At 34.5% G+C, this 23,728-nt stretch overlaps 1 protein-coding gene, 1 long non-coding RNA gene and 3 pseudogenes across 4 annotated transcripts; 1 reads left to right on the top strand and 4 right to left on the bottom strand.

Annotated features, from left to right (window-relative positions):
• The first annotated feature begins 553 nt into the window (after positions 1-553).
• Positions 554-3,858, top strand: LOC143593620 (eukaryotic translation initiation factor 5A-like). The gene is made up of 5 exons (XM_077073196.1): positions 554-739; positions 3,067-3,189; positions 3,274-3,330; positions 3,424-3,498; positions 3,584-3,858. Exons 1-5 carry the CDS (start codon positions 617-619, stop codon positions 3,683-3,685), a joined length of 480 nt encoding a protein of 159 aa, XP_076929311.1. The 5' UTR covers positions 554-616; the 3' UTR covers positions 3,686-3,858.
• Positions 3,859-4,513: 655 nt separating this feature from the next.
• On the bottom strand, positions 4,514-8,366 carry LOC143593613 (isopentenyl phosphate kinase-like; annotated as a pseudogene). Its single transcript, XR_013146142.1, has 12 exons — positions 8,100-8,366; positions 6,757-6,987; positions 6,594-6,691; positions 6,469-6,511; positions 5,911-5,972; positions 5,757-5,813; positions 5,645-5,680; positions 5,474-5,551; positions 5,298-5,364; positions 5,137-5,199; positions 4,947-5,050; positions 4,514-4,857 (listed from the first exon to the last, which is right to left on the bottom strand). The product of XR_013146142.1 is annotated as an isopentenyl phosphate kinase-like (transcript).
• Positions 8,367-9,870: 1,504 nt separating this feature from the next.
• On the bottom strand, positions 9,871-11,807 carry LOC143593621 (uncharacterized). The gene is made up of 3 exons (XR_013146143.1): positions 11,679-11,807; positions 10,217-11,217; positions 9,871-10,120 (listed from the first exon to the last, which is right to left on the bottom strand). It is a non-coding gene; the product is annotated as an uncharacterized LOC143593621 (long non-coding RNA).
• Positions 11,808-11,866: 59 nt separating this feature from the next.
• LOC143593610 (disease resistance protein Roq1 pseudogene) lies at positions 11,867-14,063 on the bottom strand (annotated as a pseudogene). Its single transcript, XR_013146140.1, has 3 exons — positions 13,516-14,063; positions 11,976-13,115; positions 11,867-11,891 (listed from the first exon to the last, which is right to left on the bottom strand). The product of XR_013146140.1 is annotated as a disease resistance protein Roq1 pseudogene (transcript).
• A 4,712-nt stretch (positions 14,064-18,775) lies between these two features.
• On the bottom strand, positions 18,776-19,252 carry LOC143593616 (disease resistance protein RPV1 pseudogene; annotated as a pseudogene).
• Positions 19,253-23,728: the final 4,476 nt, after the last annotated feature.

Raw genomic sequence — 23,728 nt, forward strand, 5'->3', positions numbered from 1 at the left:
ATGACAAAAATGCCTCTTACACCAATGAGTTTAACGACCAGACTTAACGGGGTTAGTGAATTCAGGTTTGATTGCAAGTGAAATGATACCACATGGACGAAAATCGAAAATCGCAAATTAAAAACCACTGGACTAAAACCGCATATTTGAAAAAACACAGGAACGAATACCACAGTTTACTCAGATCTTTAAGTAGATTACTCATTTAAATAGTATTTAATTATTTTCTGTTAATACATAAACAAACATAAATAGACAAAAACAAACAAACATAAATAACCAAACACATAATTTTTGTTCATCTCCATTCGTTTAATAAATAAACAAACTTTAGCCGAACGATTCATAAACAGTTCACCGAAAATTCGGTTCATTTACATGCCTATTCACAACCCAAAACATTGAGGATGTAATATGTCAACCAAACAATACACAAAGGATATAATAATAACCACCAAACCCCAATCTCTTCAATCCAACGGCCACAATCCAATCTCACCAATCTGTTTGTACGGCTGCCGTTAAAAACCCTAAATCCCCAATTCTTCACACTCCTTCAATCAATCAATCAATCAATCAATCATCTTCTTCGTCAATATCAATAATAATAATAATCATGTCTGACGAAGAGCACCAGTTCGAGTCGAAGGCCGATGCCGGAGCATCGAAAACGTTCCCGCAGCAAGCCGGTACCATCAGGAAGAACGGTTATATCGTTATTAAGAATCGTGCTTGTAAGGTACTGATTTAATATTTTAATATTTAATATTATACTTATAGATCTGATTTAGTTGATGTTAATGTTATGGATTTGATTATTATTATTATTATTAGGTTATTGTTATAAGGTTATATGGATTGAAATGTTGATATGTTCACTTGTTTAGTGTTTGTTATGATTAGGCTTGAGTTTGGCTTGTTTCGAGATATTTTTCTAAAGCTTTGAGTTTGTTATGTTTTAAAGCTCGAGCTCGGCTTGTTTATTGTTTTATTAATTAATTTATTTAAATACACTTTTAGTTATTTTTAAATTTTTTTTATGAGAAAAACTAAATAGCTTCTTTTCTAGAGCTTGAGCTTGGCCTGTTAGTTTTTTTATTGATTATTAATAACTTTATATACAGGTTTATATATTTGTATATATATTGTGAAAAACTAGACTAGCTAAAGATCGGCTGGAGTTCGTATTCAGAACCTTAAACAAGCCAAAGCTTGAGCTCGGCTTGTTAGCTTTTTGTTAATTATTAATTTCTTTATATACAATTATATATATATATATATATATATAGAGAGAGAGAGAGAGAGAGAGAAACCAGATGAGCTAAAGATCGGCCGGAGCTCGTATTCAGAACCTTAAACGAGCCAAAGTTTGAGCTTGGCTTGTTTAATTTTGGAAAACTTGCATAAGTAATCTAGTTTGACTAATATTTTTTCAAAAATTTACCCTCCAACTTCAATAGGAATTCTAATTGAGTCAATCAGGCTTTGACCACACACGACAAGATGGCTAAAAGTATGAAAGCTTAGCCACCACTTTTTCAGCACTGACAATCACAAAAAGTAACCACTGACCAATCAGAAACGGCCACGTGTTCAAATCCTGCTGAATTTAGCCTACAAGCCTTAGCCGCATCGATGTGGGCTAAAAGAGAACGTCAGCTAAACCATCTTCTCTTTTTTAGCCGCCTTTTCTTTTTTTAGCGGTTAAAAAGGAGATTCTGGCTTAGCTGATGTTTTTTAGCCTACAACGAGGCAACTAAAATTTGTAGGTTATATTTAGCCTGCTTTTGACGTGTGGCAGTTTCTGATTTGTTTTGAGGTTGTTTTTAATGATTTTCAAAGTCCAAAGAGTGACGGCTAAGGCTTAACCGCCTTCCATATTTGTAGCCGTATTGAAGTATGTGGTGAATACTGATTGGATCAATGCGCATGTCTTTTGAGGTTGGAGACTAAATTTTAGTGTCTGTTTTTGAAAAAAATTGGTCAAATTTGATTTTTTTTTTGTAGTTTTCTCTTTATTTTTATTTATTGTTTATTAATTTCTTTATATACAATTTTATGTATTTGTATATATTGTGAGAAAAATCAAACGAGCTTAAGGTCGACCTGAGCTCGTATGCAGAACCTTAAATGAGCTAAAGCTTGGCTTGAAAAGACTATGTTGTGTGAAACTAATACATAGAAGTTTAAAAGAGTTGAACTTTAAAAGGTCGCAAGGCTGGTTAAGGCTCCACGTGCCTAAACAATTTTCCATACAATGCTTGAGCTCCAGATTGATATAACTAGGCAAGCTTTATTTGAGGCTTGGCTTGTTTTGTTTTGTGCTTTTCATCCATCTGATCTTGAATTGCTTTGTGAGCGGCTCAGCTCGTTTGCACTTCTAGTTTGTGGTCTTGTTTAGAGGTTGAAATGAGTTGAGCCTTAGCTTGTTTAGGCTCAAACTCAGCTTGTTTAGAGTTGTATTTCTAAAGCTCGAGGTTGGCTTCGCTTGAGCTTGGCTTGTTTATTGATTATTAGTTATTTAGTTATTTCATTTATATATTTATATAGTTATTTACAAGTTACTTATAATTCCAATTTATCATTATAATAGAGTATATATTAATTAGTTATTTTATCATATATTTGTGTATAATAATTATTATGAAAATATATTAAATAAAAATGAAGGAAATTATATATATAAAAAGCTTGTTTAGGCTCGAGCTTGTTTAAGTTTGTTTCGAGGTGAGCTTCTAACGGCTGGTCTCGAGTGGCTCGGCTTGTTTGTGAAGATTTTCTGGTTTAAGTTTGACATTCTGGAAAATGTATAGATTAATGATCATCCATCTGTGCCACTTGTTCTTTAATCTGATAGAAATTTGAAGTTTATTGTCACCATGTATCGGTGGCTTTTTTTTAATTACCAGAAACAGTATTCTGATTGAATTTCACCTCTTTATATGGACCAATTATTGAAAATGAAAGCAAATTCTGTTATTGTAGTTTGTGTTTATAACGTGAATTAGTGTTAATTTAAATACTTACATGTGTTAACTGTAATAATATAATATTTTTTTTTTGCAGGTTGTTGAAGTTTCTACTTCTAAGACTGGCAAGCACGGTCATGCCAAATGCCACTTTGTTGCAATCGATATCTTCAATGGAAAGAAACTTGAAGATATCGTTCCATCTTCCCACAATTGTGATGTATGTTTTTTATACATCAAAAATCATTTTCATTTCTTTATTAAAAATTATATATTTTTCTTATGTTATTCTTGTTAATTGCAGGTTCCACATGTTAACCGTACCGATTATCAGCTCATTGATATTTCCGAGGATGGATTTGTAAGTGTCCTATAGTATCTTTTGGTATTGTCACTTTCTTTAAATTTCTATGTAAGTTTGCATATAGTGATATTTTGCTTAATGTTTGTATAGGTGAGTTTGTTGACTGAGAGCGGTGGTACCAAGGATGACCTCAAGCTTCCAACCGATGACACTCTGCTTACACAGGTCTGTACCGATAATCACGCTAATAAGTAAATCGCCATGTTTCGTATAACGCATATTGTAACTATAGTGTACCATATGTATGCAGATTAAGGATGGTTTTGCTGAAGGAAAGGACCTTGTTGTGACGGTCATGTCTGCCATGGGAGAGGAGCAGATCTGCGCTCTTAAGGATATCGGTCCCAAGTAATTTCTGGAAGTTGTTGCTTGTTTGGATTGGAATGTGGAGTTATTGTTAGCTTTCATATTAAAGAACCATATGCTAGAATCATGGTGTTTGGTTATTTGAAGGTTTCTACTAGGTTTCTGCTATGTTTCCTACAGTTTTTGCTTTGTTTTGTTTTGTTTTGTTTTCTTGTGTTACTTTGACATTTTGGTTGTTTGGTGAGAGAGATATGTACACTTTGCATCTCGTTTTTTTGGGAAGCTGACATGTGAACTTATGAAATGCTTATTTTGCATAACTATTTTTGTTTTGTAACATCTGTTCTTTAATGCCAACTAGTATTAGCTCGCATTAGTCGCTCAAACCACACGAGTTTTGTTTCTAAGCATAAAAACTGTTTACAACCATGTCCAGAATCGACAGCACGAGGGCGCGTGTTCATTATCTATTTTACTCTCAAAACCTATGGTTACGAGAGTTTGAGCTTGGCTTGTTTTGAACCGTGTTCATTATCTATTTTACTCTCAAAACCTATGGTTACGAGAGTTTGAGCTTGGCTTGTTTTGAACTGTTCTGTTAAAGCTTGAGTTATTTTGAACTCTTCTTTTAAAGCTTGAGTTAAGCTTGTCTATTTATTTTCATTTGATTGTTTTGTTTAAGCATTATAATTTCTTTTTATTTTCTAATATCACAAATATATACATATAGTAAGCTTTGACAAGTGAAGCCTAGGCTTGAATATTGAAACATACAATAGACTCAACCTCTTGTTTAAGATTGTCTCGATTTAGAGTTTAATTAGCCGATCTTGTATAGTTCACCAGCGGTTTAGCTCGCTTACACTCTTTACCACTTATACAAGAAAAAAACTTTATGAATCTAACATTGTCTTAAAGTTTTAATCAAAAAAATCCACAATAAAAACATATATAAATTCCAAATGAATCTTAAAAACATAAATTTTAGCAAACTACAAATATATCTGATGAATGAAGAATGCCTGAAAATTATATCAAAACCTGAACTGGTCAAATTGCATGGTACAATAACAAAGAGACTCATGAAAAAATGAAGTTGCACAACACATGACAAAACATGTTTCATGGAACATAACGAATAACTGTTCCGAGCCAGTCTTCAGGGATCTTATCTCTCAGTTTACCACTTAACGCTGTCAACGAATGTTCAGTTGTCGCCTGCAAAGAACATTTTCATAATTAAGTACCTTTATATAAAAAGCAAGCTACGAATGACAAATATTAAAAATAAAAATACATATATATACCTTCACAATATACACATCAATACCAAGTTTTGCAATCATTGCGGCTTCTGATATTTTGGTCACCATACCTCCTGTTGTATCGTGCGACGCCACACTAATCTCAACTGTTTAACAAAAATCATTTATAAACTTTATTTTTCTCTTTATTTCATTTCATTTTCTAAATAATAAACTTTATTATTTTACTAACCTTGCTTATCTGAGTCTTCAAATGTTGGGTTCACAACCGACCAGCTGCCATCTTCACGTACGGCTGCCACAGTCATTATTTAATCAAGTTAAACGACAATAAAACCGTTAATAATAATATTGACGTACCGACGAAGAACTGTGTATAAAGATTGTACTCACCAATCTCTCTGAGAAGAACAGCGTTCGGTTCTGCAGGAGGGCGATCATATACGCCAAAAACATCGGTCTTTATTGCTTATTGTATAGGAACACTATAGAAATAATATTTATCATGTTTGATATTACTTTGGTTTAAAGCTATATATATAGTGAAGGAAAACAAAACAGTAGGATACAAGGAAAACTACAAATTGAGGCTTTAAATGCGCGGCTAGATGACTTATGATCACGTCTCCGCTTAATATAGTGCAGCCCTGAAACAATATCAAATCACATGTTGTAATTAGATACTAATCGTCATTAGCATAGAAGAACTCTCGTTGTTAAATGCTAATAATGCTACATACCAGTGACTCATCAAGCACCGCATCACCGTGCAAAACCTAGATGGAAACTATTAATTCAAATTTACAAAATAATTAATATTAACTTTTTGACAATCATATGTGCAAAACTTACCGGAACAAAACCGGAGTCAAGGGCTTCAACCACGTTTGACACATCAGCAGAAGCTATCTGTAAAAAAGTATGCTTTCGGTTTTTAAATGTTCACATGTAAAAGATGTCACAAAAATTCAAATAATCTTATAAAGATTTTTATGTGCATCCATACATTTCTTTCACGAGTTGACCATCCACATGAAAATGGAGACATTGCAACTGACGGGATACCCTCTGTGACAAATTTTTAAACAAACGTAAATAATAATCACGTCTCGTCTTTAAGATTAACTTTTTTTTTTTGGAAACTGAGATAATCAGTTAGAAAAACTCATGGGCCCCACCAATACCCTGCTAACCAATAGGTTTACCAGACACTAACAAACCTCTGCTAGGATATTGGTGGGGCCCGTGACTCCCTTGCCAACTAATGGAGAAAAACATGGGGCCCACCAATACCCTGCTAACCAATAGGTTTACCAGACACTAACAGACCTCTGCTAGGATATTGGTGGGGCCCGTAATTCCCTTGCTAACTAATGGAGAAAAGCATGGACCCACCAACACCCCGAGAATCATGAGATCTCTAAGGGAAATCGGACGCTTACCAAAGCGCCACCCTTGAAATGTTGAATGATGAATAATGACAACATGTATGTAAACATTTTACACAAGTCAAACGATATAATCTCTATCGGCTACATTACTAAATAGTAAACTAGAATTGTACCTCTCGCAAGTGCTCTAACTATTTCAAGATTGAGCGAAGTCACCTTACAAAACGAGAAACAACCGAAAATAAAAACACGAGACAAAAGCCAGCAAAGGTCAACTTTAAATAACAGAAACGCTTACAGAAATACGCGTCTCAACAAAACCGGCTTTCACAAGAGGCCGATCCAAACCTCCTTTATGCACACCTGATTTACTAGCTTGAAAATGACCAAAAGACCCTGAAAAACATAAATAATAAAATTAAAAACCGAAAACATAACTCACATATACAGCTTAACTGAACCTGCTCCATGAATAACAACAAAACTGTTGGACTCTAAAACATGTTGTTCCGTAAACTCGTCAACTTTAATCGCAGTTTCCGATGTTCAAGGGCGTTTGCTCCAATCCATTTCAAGTACGGGTCCAGATGACGATCCAAACATCATTGATTCACGCAGTTGCGAAGAAACTGTAGTAAGATTGGTTTCGTTTATCTTTTCGAATTCGTTCTTGCAGGTGATCGCTGCGCCTCCTATAAGTTCACATAGTATTATTATTATTCAGTATGGGATCTTGTTTAGGGATGACAATGGGTTGGGTTTATATAATCCCAACTCCATATCCGATTATTAAAGTTTGTTCCATACCCGTCCCAAAACCCGTTGGGTATCTATTGATGTGCATGAAACCGAAGAACCCGAACAGGAAAAACTGAACCGAAACAAAAACCGAAGGTACACTTTTATGTTTTTGTAAAAAGAAAACCTATAGTTGAATGTTCGGTTTAGGTTTTGCATAAAATAAAAGCCAAAAAACAGAACCAAATCAAATTTATAAATTTTATATATTTTTTGTATTTCAAGTAATTTATAAGAAATTAATAAATCTGTAACTCAAATATTTTAGCTCAAATGTATAATAATCCATTAATTTTTAGATAACTAAATGATTTAGGCCCGACTTCATTATTTTGAGCCAACATTTTTTTCGATCCAAAATTTTCAATTTAAGCGGCAAAACCAAAAAAACCGAACCAAATTGGAAAACCAAAAAATCCGAAAGTGAACGTTTTCAAAAATTCAAAGACCAAACTTTTAGTTTTTAGTTCAAGAATTCAAAAAAAAAAAAAAAAAAACGAAAGTAAAATTTCAAAAACCGAAGTTTTAGCTTTAGCTCACCCCTAGGTATATTATTATACCGTATATACCTAAAATAAATCGAGCATATTATATACCGTATACACTTGAAATAATTCGGTTAATAAAAATTAGAAATATATCAATATAATCAAGTTATTATCTACCGTATATGCTTAAAATAAATCGGGTATATTATATACCGCATATTCACATACATTTAAAATAAATAAAAAAAGAAAGTCATTTCGGGTATCTAATCAGGTAAATGGGTATATAACCAAATCCCATACCCGTCCTATACCCCACGGAAAATTTAAAAAATAATCCCAAACCCATCCCTTACCTATAGTCCTATACCCGTCCCATCAGTTTCGGGTTTCATTTCCATCCCTTACCTATACCCGTCCCAGATGTTTTGGGTATTATTTCAATTCCTAATCTTGTAACACAATTTTATAGCATGAATCATAATTAGGGAATTAATTGAAAAGAAAGGATGTTTGACCGAGTTTGACGATGCAACGAACTGGGGTTTTGGGTTTTGTGTTATTTTGCTTTGTCTCCATATTGTTGTTTTGTTTGATGATTGCTTCAGTGACCAGTTGAATCCTATGAATTTGATTTGATTTGATTTCACACTTGTTTGGTCTTTCAAGTGTTAAGTTGTTGACTAATCGAATCTTGGTAGTTTGTACTTTTGTTTTGGGAAGATGATATAAAGAGCCCCTTATCTTTTGTATACTTATTTATTCATCCTTACTGTTTTTGTAAAAGAACATGTTAACATTTTAACATGTGTATTTGAGGTAAAGGTTAAGAAATGTGATAAAAATTCGTAGAAAAAAAAATCCTCAGAATTTTTTAATAAAAATAATAATATAATAATCGTAATTCAAATATAAACAAAAATTAAAAAAATAAAAAAAATAAAAAAAAAACTAAAACGTTTCCCACGTCTTTTGGGTTAAAAAAAAAAAGAAAAAAAAAACACTAAGAAAACACAATTTTGAGAAAAAAGTCACATTGACGGAAAATAAAAACACAATTAATGACAAAAATATACAAAAAAACACAATGAAAAATAAAAATACACAATAATATTTTTTTCTCAATATCGTGACTTTTTTTTGAAGAGTGAGGAAGATAGAGGAAACATTTTTGTTTTCATTTATTTCTTTTTTTTCGCTGCCTATTTTAGTTTTGAGTTTTTATTTTTAAATTTCTTGGCCATAAATCCTTATCATTCTTCTCATTTTTTGTCTTTTTTATAGAATAACTTGACCCACGTATTTAATTCCAGTTTTTAAACCATAATAACAGCCAATACTAATCACCGAACAAATAACTAATGAAATAAAATCAAAGTTATAATATTACATTATGACCAATTTTGGTAAAATTAGATAAATCAAGTAGCATACTTTATGATAAACAAACATAATTGATCGATATAAACAAACACAAATAAACATAATTGATCGAGCATGTATGAACACAAATGAAGATAATTAAGTTAGTATTAATGTACACAAACGAACAAGTGCAATACATCACAATTAATTCAAACACACATCTATCTAAACTATGGCTTTGATTTACACTATTCATTCAAAAATATCCATTATAATTTTACGAAAAAGAAATTTATTATCATGATTCATCCGAATAGATCCATCTATCCACCTTCCATGTTTCATCTAAAATCATCCATCAATGCTTAAACCTGTAATAGAAAAGAAGAAGCTCAAATACATAAGATCAAAAGTTTGGTTGTGTCCTCAGCTCAGCATATATATGTTTTGTACACACAGATGTTGCAAAAAACAAAAAAAAAGGAAGGAAAAGAATATCGATTGCTGCAGCAATCCGCAAACACATTTAATTTGTTGACTGAAATTACCATTTTAATACATATTGGATGACAAAATCAAGTTCACGCACCACAATCTCGAGTAATCTTTCATTTAACGATCATTGATGCAGACAAAGGTTAAGAGAACTTACATAACAGCATAGAGAATTATGTAACCATGCAATTTCGATAGAAGACCCTGAAGCCTGCTGGATTGTAAATGTCTTTCTGTCTTTAATTTGTTCATCCCAAAATTCTAAGCAATCTGTTGATCTTTCCGTTGAACCACCATTACTTCGCCTAGGAACAAGTTCAACTTTAAACGTACACCAACGAATGAAAAATGAAATATTACCATTCCATCGTGGCATATGCATCAATGAACTAAAGGGTATATAACATGTTTTCCTTATTTCAGTTGCACCAAATTCGCCCAAAAAACAAGATTGATCGTTCATGTGCATCTCTTGCTTGATAACAATCATCAAATCGGGCGTCTCAGACCAATCAACACATATTAAGAATCCACTATAGTCACTATACCAATTCTGCGGAAGCAGAAATGTAAATGTATCAGATGAAAAGGGCCTTGTCGATATGTCAAAACCTAGTCCCCGTGGAATGTCAAAATAATATCTTTCAAAACTCATAAAATGATCTTCAATTGCATTTCCCTGTCAGTCATTTAATCATGATGTACTTATATTATTCTGTTTGGGTTTATACAAAGATAGAAAATCAAGAACATTATATTTAAGATAGAGCCGAACCTGAAACACTGATTGCAATACATTCTCTCCACCACACACTTTATACCCAAGTGAGACTTTCCACAACCATTTATAAGTTGTTGGAAAATCTTCTATGATAAGTGAGTCGCACTCTTTTGCATCAAGAACAGCTATGCTTGATGGGAGATCCGGCAATTCTATAAGGCTTTTGCATTTTGAAATGTTAAGGAATTTGAGACGAGGAAGTTGCAAGAGGATGGAATGGATCCTCGAGAATCTGTTTTCACTCAAGTCTAGTACTTGTAAGTTACATAACTCACAAATATCAGAGGGGATGTCTTCGTCTAGTAAGTTGGACGATCTAAGACTCAAACTTTTAAGAAACGTGGAAAGTGAGGAAACCTGATTTTAAGATAGTATCGTAGAAAATCGTCTTCTAACCCTCTAGAAGTAATGTGTTTGAAGAAGAAAATCGAATCTAGAAAAGGAGGTAGTTGGCGCATAGGATGTAAAGAAAGCACCTCTAAGCAACAGTCTACATTAAAGAGATCTTGTGCTGGTGTCTCAAGTTGTATACAACCTGAGAGATGGAGCTCTTTCAATTTTTTTAGGCGACAAAAGTCGACTTCAATACTCTTTAGATAGAAGCAATCACTTAGATATAGAGAAACGAGGTTTGTACAAAATTGTACAATTGATGATGGTAAAACTTCTATCCCACTCTCTCCTAAACAAATATCTACCAAGCTATCCATGTTTGTTTTGATATCTGGAAACTTATGAAGATTAAAGCACCTCGAGAGTATAAGAGTCACCAATTTTGGCATCCCGGTGATGGCCGGAAACATTCCAAGATTTTCACATCCATACAAGTCCAGAAAAACAAGTCTTTTATGACATCCAATTGATGGATGACATTCTTTTAAACCAGAACAATTACGGAGCATTAGTTTTTCAAGGAATGGAAGTCCCTCTAAATCTGGTATCTTGATTAGGTTTTTCGAATTACTGAGGTTGAACACTTTCAAATTTGGTAGATGCTGTTGTATAAAAAATCATACACAAGTCAGATATGTTGTTTGTTGGAATAACTGGATCGAACAACACACAGTTCTTTGATGAACATCCGAACAAAATCAGATTTTGTGAAAACCCTTGATGACTCTTCTCATTATCATTCAAAACAGTAACCCACAAAGATTTTTAAAAGACTCAACCCCGCTAAAAAATCTAAGCATAAGTGGCATTTAAACTCAACCAATTAAGACTTAACCTGCTATGGCTCAACCTCAATAAACAAAATCGATAGACACAAACAACTTAACTAACTCAAACTCTCACTAAAGCTAATTAATCAATATTAATCCCTACAGTGTCTTGATTCAGTTCCATAACTATGTGGTCATATTATGTTTAAAATTTACTAATTTCCAGGTTGGTTAGATTAATAATTTGCTATGTTTACATTCGTAATAGAGCAAATTATATAGTAAGAAATTACCTTATACCCCTCCCAGAGTTGTTCTTGCAAGCTTTCTTTCAAGATTAGACAGCAAAGCTTTGTTGGCTGGAAATTAGTTGGCAAAAGACTTGGAGGATAACATTCCCAATAAAATGACCGGAGATTTTTCATGGTAGCGACGACCTGAGGAAGATGTTGTGAACAATGCATCCTAGTGCTAGCAAAACCTAAAGCTTCAATGTTATCACTATTCTGCGATAAGGAATTGAAAGGTTGTTAGAGACAAGATGAATTAAACATTTTATATATATATATATATATATATTGCAAAGATACAGCTTAATCATTACCATTGTTGAGTTCATAGAACATATGCTTAAAATATGTTTGTCCTGCCAAACCCTACTATGTTTTTCAGGATTCTTTGGATACTCTCCTTGAACAATGTAATGGCCCAATTCTTGTACCAAATCATGCATATCCAACTTTCCTTGTGAATAACGCAAATTAAACACTTCATTTGAAACACTTATGAGAGCCTTTTGTGTCAACACCTTTATTCCTATAATAGGGTGAAAACCACAAGCCTCTAGGCTCAACATAGCATCTTCTAGCTTTTCCCCCCTATGAAAACATGCGATATCTAGGAACAACTCTTTCTCCATTGGTGTAAGTCCATCATAACTAATCTTTAGCAGTCCTATAATATCATTTTCTGGGATATCTTTTAGTCTCGCCAAGGCACTGTGCCATTCATTTACGTCTTTATCACATAGAAAAGAACCTAAAACTTTAAGTGCTAAAGGGAGTCCGCAAGCATAAGAAACAACATCTTTTGAAAGGATCTCATAAGTTTCTATAGGCATGTTATCTTGAGGTGCATGCTTACAAAAGAGCTTCATAGCCTCGCCATCATTTAACAATCTAATATTGTATATCGCTTTAACTTTGTGAGCATTTAGTACATGATTATCTCTAGTTGTGATTATTACACGACTTCCTTCACCAAACCAATCTAGTGATCCAACTAACATGTTTAGCTGGTCAAGGAATCGACATCGTCAAGAACAATCAATACTTTTCTATTACACAACCTTCTCTTTATCATGCGTCTACCTTCCTGAACACTCCCTAATTTCAAATCCTTTTGTTTCAAAATATCTGAGAGTACTTTTTCTTGTAATATTTTTAAATCCGTACCTGCATGATATCTCCCTAACATTGTCCAGAAAGCAACAACCATCAAACTTTCTATATATTTCATTGTAAATAGAAGATGCAAGAGTAGTCTTACCACCACCACCCATCCCCCATATTCCAATCATGTGCACGCCACCCTGCTCAACTTGTAAGTGTGCTCTCAATTCGTTTAAACGAGCCCTAATACCAATGAGTTCTTCATCGACATATGAATTCGAGGAAGACAAGATACATGATACAATATCAACAATCTCTTTGATGCCTTTCGATTCATGCCTACACATTCGATGAAGTAATAATAATTAGCATATGCTCAAAATCAAACAAATTATCTTATATTGCACAATGAAATAAGATTGGTAGACCAGATCAATACCACAAGCACGTTAGTGGCCGTAAATTACTCATTGGTTTGTCAAGTCAGTAAGCTACAAATATGACTGCGTGTTCATTAAATTTCAAAACAACAATCTGAAACTTTTGAATAATATGTATATTTTTCATGGCTCAATCCTCAAAATAAGATTACTAGTATGAGGTACAAATCTCTTTGTATGTTCATCAAATCTCTAAGCAATAAAGTCCATACTTGGATACAAGCATTATAGAATTTTAACCTTACGCTACAAAAACTTACTAGAGTCATCTTACGCATAATGATTAAATATAAAATTACCCGTTTGCAGTATGCTTGATTACCCAACCCGATATGCTAGCTGATTGTACTAGTGCTTTTCTCCATGTATTAGCTTTGCTCATATTCTTCCAACAATGTTTGGCAATTTTCCAATTTGGATTTTGCATGTCTGATGGATTTACATGATAAAATATTGGCATAACGATTTGCCCTCTCTCATCTCTACATTTCATAATACACGCAAGTTCATCCAAACACCAAGAAGAATCGACATAGTTTTTGGAGAATATAATAATGGCGAACTTTGATTCTTTGATTGCCTTAAAGAGGGATTGAGCGATGGATTGGCCTCGGGGAAGTGTCTCGTCATCCTTGTAAGTGTCGATTCCTTGTTGCACAAGAGCATCGTAGAGAAAATCCACATAAGTCTTACGTGTATCTTCTCCTCTGAAACTAAGAAATACATCGTATTTCCATGAGTGAGAAGATGAAGGAGCAGAGTAAGATGATGAGGATGAAGATGCCATTGTGTTTTGATTTGTATGGAATGAGTATACCTCTAAGGATGACGAAGAAAAGAAGTATGTGGTTTAAGTTTGTATTATCCTATATGAATGAGTAAATACAAAGAAATTCCTGGAAACTTAATGTCAAGGAAGCTACTTGATGTAAGCACATCTTTATGAACAATGAAATTAAAAAGAATAAAAAATTAAGAATATACATTTTTTTTCAATTATAAAAGAAAATATTTTTGCTTATATCTTTAATTGTCAGATATATAAAGACACAATTATAATCAATTTAATCTTATTTAAACACAACACATTACCGGATTAAAGTTTTAATAAACCTAAAATGGGGTGGTTTTTATAACATTGATATCTGTGTAAAAAGGAAGGGTTTAGGAAATTTCTTGGATAGAAGCACTTTATTAAAATTAAAAATATAATCATATATATAAGAATTGCATATCGTGTTGTCTAGCTACTTGTGACATTGATGTCTTACCTACCTAATATATTACAGAGTAGATTACACAAACTGGCCATACTATAGTTTTATAAAAATAGTCAAACAAATCTTAAACTACCTAATATGTAAACTTGATCTATGTATTTTTTATTTATTTATTTATTAATTTATTTTTATCTCCTCACAAAAAAATCAAATGGAATTGAGGCTTCTCATGTTAAGTGAAGAAGAGTGCCGAGTTAGTTATGAATAATAGAAAGGGATGTACCATCTATAGCTAGTGGCGTGAAGTGAAAGTCAAAAGAATTATTCTAATGCGCAAACATATATATCTTGTAGTGTTGATGGTATGTATAAAGGGTGGATGGTGAAAAAAAGAAACAGTGCATATCATTGCATCTATTGTAAGCATAACTACTTAGAACATAAATTGTGATTCAAAATTTGTATTTTGTGGAACTTATCTATATGTTATATGTTGTTTTGTTAAATTGTGAGTTTGAGTTGAAGCTAACAATTTAGTTTAACTAATTTTAGACTTAATTTGTTGTTAAAAAACTTATTTTATATGTTTTTGTTTTGAAATTAAGCCAAACCGAGCAGAATTGAGTTGGTCGATTGAAAACTAGTCCAAGTTCGAACATAAAAAATCCGTTCATTTTGCAAATTCAAATCAATAATAGATGCACTGGTTGTAGCTGAGCCGAGTTCAAGCTTTAAAACATTTATGACCACTCATATTTCATAAAGGTCTATAGGTGGCTGACAATTTTACACAAAAAGTATATGCTATTTTTGATTTTGATCTGTTTTCAGCTTAGATACATTTATGACCACTCATACGTTTATATTAGAAATTTTCCATTTCTTTGCCTTGTCTAGTTAGACAAAGTATGAGTGCATTTGGGCATCATGGATAGATGATTTTTGGGGGTGCTTATAAGAAGAGATAATATGATGTGGATGTGATAGGGTATGATGTAAATGGTTTGTGAGACGAGTAGGAGGAAAGAGAAGAGATGTTGTGTTATGGTGGAGTCAAATGGCAAGTGATGTATAAAAACACTCTAAAAAAATATTAGAGATGGTCTTAGCTCTTGGTGTTTCTTTTATCCTTTTTTCTTCTTTTAATAAAACTGTCTCTTTGTTTCATTTAAGAGTAGTGTTTACATCGGAATGGAAGTCAAACATGCAACAAACCACGTTGCTAGCCCTTTTTGAATGGTAAAACTAATTTTTTTAAAAATTATATTAATTGATCTTGGTTTATAATTTATTTGTAAAGAGAGACAAATTTATAATTTACGGTACTAAAATACTAAAAAAGTGATGGACAGCACCACAATCTTATTAATTAAACACAAATCTTCAAAGACATCTATCATTTATAGAGTTTCAAGCATTTATCATAACTATTCTGTGAATGTGCTTCTAATCTTGGGGATATCCTTCAAGTTCCTTTTACAAATAATACAAGTCAAACAATACAACTAATTTTATGTTCTTGTATATATTATATGAAACAGTTGATGTGTTCGACCGTCTATTTTATTTATCAAATAATATATGGCCACTTAATCCCAAGAGGAGCCAGTCAGCCAATGATGCAACAAAATGGTTCAATGAGTGGATTTTCAAAATTAAAACAATAGGTCAATATGGGAAGGAGTCAAGGAAAAGCATCCTTAATCTACATAGCAAAGCAGATTATATATATTTCTTATGAGTTTTCATTTGGAATCACTTTAAGGTATTCAACTGTTCTTATAAAAAATGCATTTATATTCATATAATAGAGAGTGAACATCCCAATTCAATACATATTGCTATATTCACTGTCAACATCTTTAAAAACTGAAAGTCGACCATGAGAAGCCAGTATCTTTGTTGCCGCGCCTTTGCTCTTGCCACCTCATGTAGCAAACCAAGTAAAAGTATTTCTACTGAATCCATCGTCACCGGGATTTACCTTTTCCAGAATTTCGTCAACGGGGACACTTTCTAATTTAGCCAATGCACTTGTCTACTCAAGCTTGTCTTTGCCATGTAAAAAAGAGGCCAAATTTTTAAGCACGCAGGCAACGTTACACGTTTCATTAGTTTGATGTTTTTTTTGGCTCACTTATGAGATAAAAAGGTTGTGACTTCAATACACAGAATTTTGTGAATTAGGTTGTTCTAAAACTCACCGATCTTACCAAACCAAGCATGCGGTGACTGTTTTAAACCGTAATCGCTTTCTTTAACTGACAAACATAATTTGGAAACTTTTGACCTACAAAACCTCCCTGGCCCATGCATTATTCGATCTAAAACGCCATACAAGAACACATTAGTAACATCCATTTGCCACAAATTCCGACATTTGTACGCATCGATAGCTAAAATTACTTGAACCGAAACTAGTTTAGCTCCGGAAATAAACGTTTCATACTCGATTTCGTACTCCTATGGAAAAGTCGTGCTACTAATCGAGCCTTATATCTTTCTATCGATTCGTTGGCCCGCCTTTTAATTTTAAAAACCCACTTGCATGAAATTGCTTTTCCATCACACGGCTTCAGAACAAGATGCCAAGTCTCTTTACTGGCTAAAGCTTCTAACTCTTTCTTCATGGGTTCCATCCACTTAGGATCTTATATAGCTTGTTCTACGGTCTCAGGTTAGGTTTCTTGAATGATAAGTAAAGCAACATTCACGTGTTTCGGGTTATACCTTCTGATTCATCAGACCTTCAAACAACCTGTACACCACCCTCTGCATTAACTAATTCAGTTGAGGTGCTAGTTTGATCGTTCATTTGACTAACTGAAGAACAGGTTCATTATGGATTAAAACATTCCCGTTTCGTATTCCAGAAAACTCAGGTTCACTGTTAGTTGTCTGTCAGATTGTTCATCTAGGTGATTATCAACAACCTGAACCGTAACATACTCATCATACTCTTTTTGTAGGTCATGTGTGTCGGGAAAGACTTCTTTACTTGGTTACCACCATGATGAGTTTTCATCAAATATTACGTCCCAAGGCACTTAAATTAGCCAGGTACTCGGCTCACAACTTCAGTTTCCTTTATTTTCATTAGCATAACAAAAAATACATCTCATTGCCTTTTTCTCCAACTTGTGTTTGAGATGTCCCGAGGTGAACAAGTAACACGTGCATACGAAGACCCAAAAATAACTAACATTTGGCCGGATTTTGAACATTGATGCGGGCCAAGTGTAGAAGAACGGGCCATTATGTTTTTGGAGTTCCAAAATCGCGCTTCAAAAGGGGCTGCACGGAAATGGGCTTAACTTGGGCTACGGACCTACATTTCAAGCGTGCTACCAGTCGAAACGACCGTTGAAACGTGGGCCACGTTGTGGTAACCAGACACATGCAGGTTATCCCATTTACTTTTCCGAAATAAGGCTTCTAGATACACTTTTGGGTCACTTTTGTGTTTTTCGTCTGCTTTTTGTGTTTTGTTTTGGGCAGTTGTTGGGCCTAGGGTTGTTTGTTTTGGCCCAAGCCTATTTTAAATTCTCTATTAATATGTTATGAATGTATTGTGACTGATCATTGATCAGATTAAATAAAAAAAACTTTTGGCTTTTCAAGTTCTTGACTTTTGGGTCGAATTTAAGGGTTTGGGGAAGGATCTTCACGGGTATTTCAAGAATCAACGTAATTAGCCTTCAGATTCTCATCGTACGCTGCATTAAGCATATTCTCATATGGTCTTGTAGCCCATTTCTTGTTGTGGCAATCAAATAATGTCTCTCATATGGACCTACTTTGAAAAATGATTCCAATTTTGTCACCTAAATTTTAGAATTCAAAAAATGTCTCTCTCTAACTCAACTTTGACGATGTGCTAGAAAAATTCAAAGTGGACGGAGTTTACAAGGAATGAAAGTCAAAAAAAACCTGTCAGGAATTCATTAATTTTGTTAATTTTGACATGTGGCTTTTTCTACACGGACTTTCAAAAACCGTCGGAAATTAAACCAAATATATTGTTGGCAACAACTTTTTAGTGACATTTTTAGAATTCAAAAAATGTCTCTCTCTAACTCAACTTTGACGATGTGCTAGAAAAATTCAAAGTGGACGGAGTTTACAAGGAATGAAAGTCAAAAAAACCTGTCAGGAATTTATTAATTTTGTTAATTTTGACATGTGGCTTTTTCTACACGGTCTTTCAAAAACCGTTTGAAATTAAACCAAATATGTTGTTAGCAACAACTTTTTAGTGACATTTTTAGAAAGTTTTTAAAAAGATGGTTAAATATAGAATCTCACTTGAAAAGGATCTTTAGGTAATGTTTCCCGAAACTTACACATTGTCTTTAAGGTGCCATCCAACCAAATTGCTTGCACCAACAAGTGCTTCTCTCCATAAATCAACTTTGTTGTTGTTCTTGAACTCATACATGGTAAATGCTTTTTGAAAATTTGTATCTTGTTTTCGCACTTCAGAGGGATCCACGTGATAGAATATGGGCAAAACGATTAGTCCTCTCGTGCCCATGCAATCCATGATACACAAAAGTTCATCCAAGCACCAAGAAGAAGTGACATAGTTCTTAGAGAATACAACGATGGCAATCCGTGATTCTTGAATAGCCTTTGTGAGGGATGACGCAATGGGTGCGCCCGGTGAAAGTGCTTTATCATCTATGTAAGTGGGAATTCCTTTCTGTTCAAGAGCCGAGTACAGATGACTTACAAAAGAGTTGCGAGTATCTTCTCCTCTAAAATTTAGAAAGACGTCATGTTTACACGGCGGAGAAGACCAAGATGAATGTGCCATTGATGTGTTGGTTATTTGGAACCAGTGTAAGCTTAGAACAAGGATAAAATAAGATGTATATGGTTTACTTTCTGGGAAGCATATGCCAAAGACATCGGGGAGTTCATAAAATTTTCAAGAGACAACCTGTTACTTGAGATATACCCCAGCTTTACAAATCCAAAGTCAAACAACAACTTTACGAATATCATACTATAAGAAAGTCAATGAGTAAAACAAAGCTAGTGAATTTAAAAGAAAGTCAACTAGCGTTTAAATTTCAAGTTGAACTCAAAACCGGCTTAGAACGTCCAAGACTGATTCAATCATCCTCTATGACACCTGATTTGCTAGCATGAAAGTGACAAAAGAGCCTGTGACACATAAATAATAAATTTAAAACCCAAAACATAAGTCACAAAGAATGAAATAGCTAGCAAATGTACAACTTAACTAACCTACCCCATGAATAACAACACTGTTGTACTCTAAAACATGATTTTTTCCTTAAACTCATCTTTCACATATTTACACATCCATCTTTTTTATGTTCATAAAAGAACTTGTTAATACTTTCAAAAGAAAACAGTATAGTTTATAACCACCAAAAAAGGAAATAGTTATTTTAGGTCTCATCAAGACTTACCCAGTCATTTGTCGATAGCTTTTGTTAACATATTTCATAAAATCAATACTTTTACGTTAGTAATCATCCATACATAATAAATAACTAACTGTAGGAACCGAATTCGTGAATTGAGTAAATAAACAGAAAATTAACAAACAGTTTTATTACTTATACAATACAATACAAGAATCTGAAATACAATACAAAATCAAAGAAATAAACCAAATACAACACGAAAAAAAAATGTAAACGGTTTGGCTGAGGATCGTGTTGAACACGGGGCCCTTAAAACAATATTTAAAGTCTCCCAAGAGAACTCGTTGTTTCCCAGGGTACAATAGCCGGAGCAGTAGTACTGCCGGAGTTAACCGTAAACCTGAAAAAGGTTCGAATAAAAGAAACCAGAAATGTAGAAGAAGAAGAAGTTGGAAAAACCTTGCAACAATGCTTGTGTTGTGTGTAAGGTTTGGCGTGTGTTGCAACTTAGTTTACCTCTCTATTTATAGAGGAAAAACAAGGCACAAGTTCTTCATCCCACCAATGTGGGATACACCACTATAGTATTTTCTTTCAAATACACACAATAACACATCGATATCTCATTCATCAATGTCTATAAGTGTGCATTTGTTGTGTCATAACAACCTACTAATGCACACGTAACAAATTTTCCAACAATCCCCCACATGAATGGAAATCGATTCTTCGAAGTAAGTTTCAGTAGTTGAGTATTGTCGGATAGGTAGGTGTTACCCTTTGAACTTTCCGTTGTGAAGCATACTTAGCCTCCTAGCGATTTGTAGTCGCGATGACTTTGAAAAGACCCCATTTGTGTAGACGAAAATATGCCTTCACACAATACTCTCCCTGGTCTGGTCAACCCCTCATTCTTGTGTCCGTTATGGTCATGGATCACGGTCCTGGTTCTGCGAGAGCTCTAGGAAATTGCGCCTCCCCACAATTCCATTCGAAGCGACCACACTTCTCTCTAACATAGGTGATTCCCATGAATTATTAAAAGCATCATGGTTATTTTCACTTAACCTTAATATGCTTAACCTCTCCCAAATGTCACTGGTTTTAGGGTACTCCCCTAGGAGAAAGGACTAGGAAGTTCAAGACTCCCTTTGGTTTTGGGGTACTCCCCCACAGTGACTGCCTCTGGTCATATGATTAAGTTTGCCTATTGAACTTAGCTCTTAGGATCTCCAGTCTGCTAAGTTAGGTTTCCCTCATACTTCCTTTATCGCGGGCTTTAGTCCCATTCCTCTCGACAACTTATAAAATTTATCCGTGCTTAAGCCTTTTGTTAACGGGTGTCACACCCCCAATCTAGGCCAAGGAGTGCGACACAATAGTTGGTACCATGTTTGTAAATAAATCAGAGTTACGTTTATTTGCGGAAGACTTATAAATTACAAGGATCGAAAGTGTAATATTTATATTTACAAACAAAAGATGGGATTATAAAGATACCCGTTTAAGTTGTACAAAAGATTACTTGTTTATATTTTACAAAAACATCATATATATTAAGTTCACAAAATGAATCCGAGCCATCGGATATATCAAAGCACTTAGACACTCCAAGTGCTAAGCTTGTTCACCTGCAAAATGTAATAAAATACGTCAGCAACGAATGCTGGTGAACATGTTGACGCAAAAATACTTTCTTTTACTTAATTACCCCTCGAGGCTACGCCTGCCTCGGCCCAACGTGGCTTAGGAATAACCAAGTTAAATAATACATTATAAACTAGAGCCTCTACACTAGGTCACCTCACGAACACCGCAGCGTTCGACTTAGTTAAGTACCCGTAAATATACACAACGGTCGTACTCCCTGCAGGAGAGCGTCCTACGACCAATGGTGGTGCGATCATGCCCATACATCGCATAGTACCACCTATGTAAGGATCCAGACATATGTATTCCACAGCCTGAGGGCTAGGTTCATACCCATAGTTATAACGGTTTTAGGAACACATAGTTCCTTGTAAACAATTTCATATAACAAATTTGACTCATTTGAAAACAAGTTTAAAAGTATGGGGGCGTATTCACATTGTCTCTTTAGGATTGGCTTCACTCACCGTCCAAGGGTCTTTCCCTTATTTTATCTCTAACCTATAGTTACGAGTATAAATGTTAGTCGGATACACGATCCGGCTTAAGACCTTTAGTCTTATATCTCAATCCTCGATTGAACCTTTAGTTCAATTCTTTATTTACTTGAAAACCTCTTGTTTAAAAGTAAACTGTAAACCTTTAGTTTATATAAAAACCCGACGTTTCTTCTTCTTTGAGAAACGTAATCTTTTTTTTTTATTATTTAAGAATACTCTTTATTCATTAAATAATACTTTCATAACAAAGATTATGCATACATACTTACACACATATGTATATAACAATATTCAATATTCATACTTTCATATTATTTCTTTGTTATGTTTATTCTTCTTTTCTTTTATCGAGGTATCGAGTATATCCTCGACTTAAGGCCTAAGCCTTTGAATATAATGTTAAATTATATTAAATTCATTATTACGCCTAACCTTAGTGGCGTATGAAAATTTAAGGGACTTGAGCAGCACTCCAACGCAGCTTTACTTTGCTCGATACGCGAATCGAGGAACACCAAACTTCAACACCCGGTGGCACAAACTTCAAGACTCATTGCCAACAATGGATTATGGCACGTTTATCGAGGTGGAGGGTGGCACAACTTCGAAGGAAATGTTGATACACAATTGAAGGTTTGGGACACACTCAACAATGGATTATGGCACGTTTATCGAGGTAGATCGAGTATACAATTGTCGGGATGTAGTGAGATGTTTGAGAGAGAGTTAAGAACTCAGTTTGGTGTGTGAAAAATGAAATCCCGGAGGTTGCTATTTATAGACAAATTTTTGGACCCCATCACGGTACGCGATGGGTCACTGGACAGACCTATCGCGTACCGCGATATAGGTCTGTCGAGTCATGCCTATAGGCTTGCCAAGTGTCGACACGTGGCGACACGTGGCAGCAGTGTTGCCACATGGTGACACGTGGCAGCACCTGGTGCCACTGTGTGCCACGTGGCACACGTGTCACAATGTGTCAAGTACCCCATCGCGGTACGCGATAGGGTTCTCTTTTGACTCATCGCATAGCGCGATGGGTCAGGAAAACCAAATTTTCAATTTAAACCCTCAAGTTTGGATTTTTGGCAATTTTAGTCCCTAGACTTTGGAAAGTTGATACTTTGAACTTGAAATTGTCACGATGTTACAACGGGTCTGCAATGTTATCTTCTGACCTCACATGGTCAATCGTGATAACACCCGTTGACAGTAGTTGTCGTATCATGTTATGTCTACGTCTCATATGCCTTGATTTGCCATTATACATTGAACGTTGAGATCTACCTATTGCAGACTCACTGTCACAATGTATGCAAATTGCCAACAACGGCTTTGGCCATTGTGGAATGTCTTTCACGAATTGACGTAGCCATTCTGCCTCTTCCCTAGATTTGTCTAAGGCAATGAATTCAGACTCCATTGTGGATCTAGCAATTACAGTTTGTTTGGATGATTTCCAAGATATTGCTGCCCCACCAAGTAGGAACACGTACCCACTTGTTGATTTGGAATCTTTCATATCCGAAATCCAATTCGCATCAGTATACCCTTCGATCACAGCTGGATGGTTGGTATAATGCAAACCATAGTCTCTTGTGTATCTTATGTACCTAAGCACCCTTATAATAGCTTTCCAATGTTGAACACTTGGATTGCTAGTATATCTACTTAGCCTACTCACCGTGTATGCTAAATCGGGTCTCGTACATGTCATGAGATACATTAGACTTCCAATGA

This window comes from Bidens hawaiensis, unplaced genomic scaffold (genome assembly GCF_021521415.1).
Source record: "Bidens hawaiensis isolate Kalapana, Puna unplaced genomic scaffold, B.hawaiensis_p1.1 tig00042398_1, whole genome shotgun sequence".
Lineage (NCBI taxonomy): Eukaryota > Viridiplantae > Streptophyta > Magnoliopsida > Asterales > Asteraceae > Bidens > Bidens hawaiensis.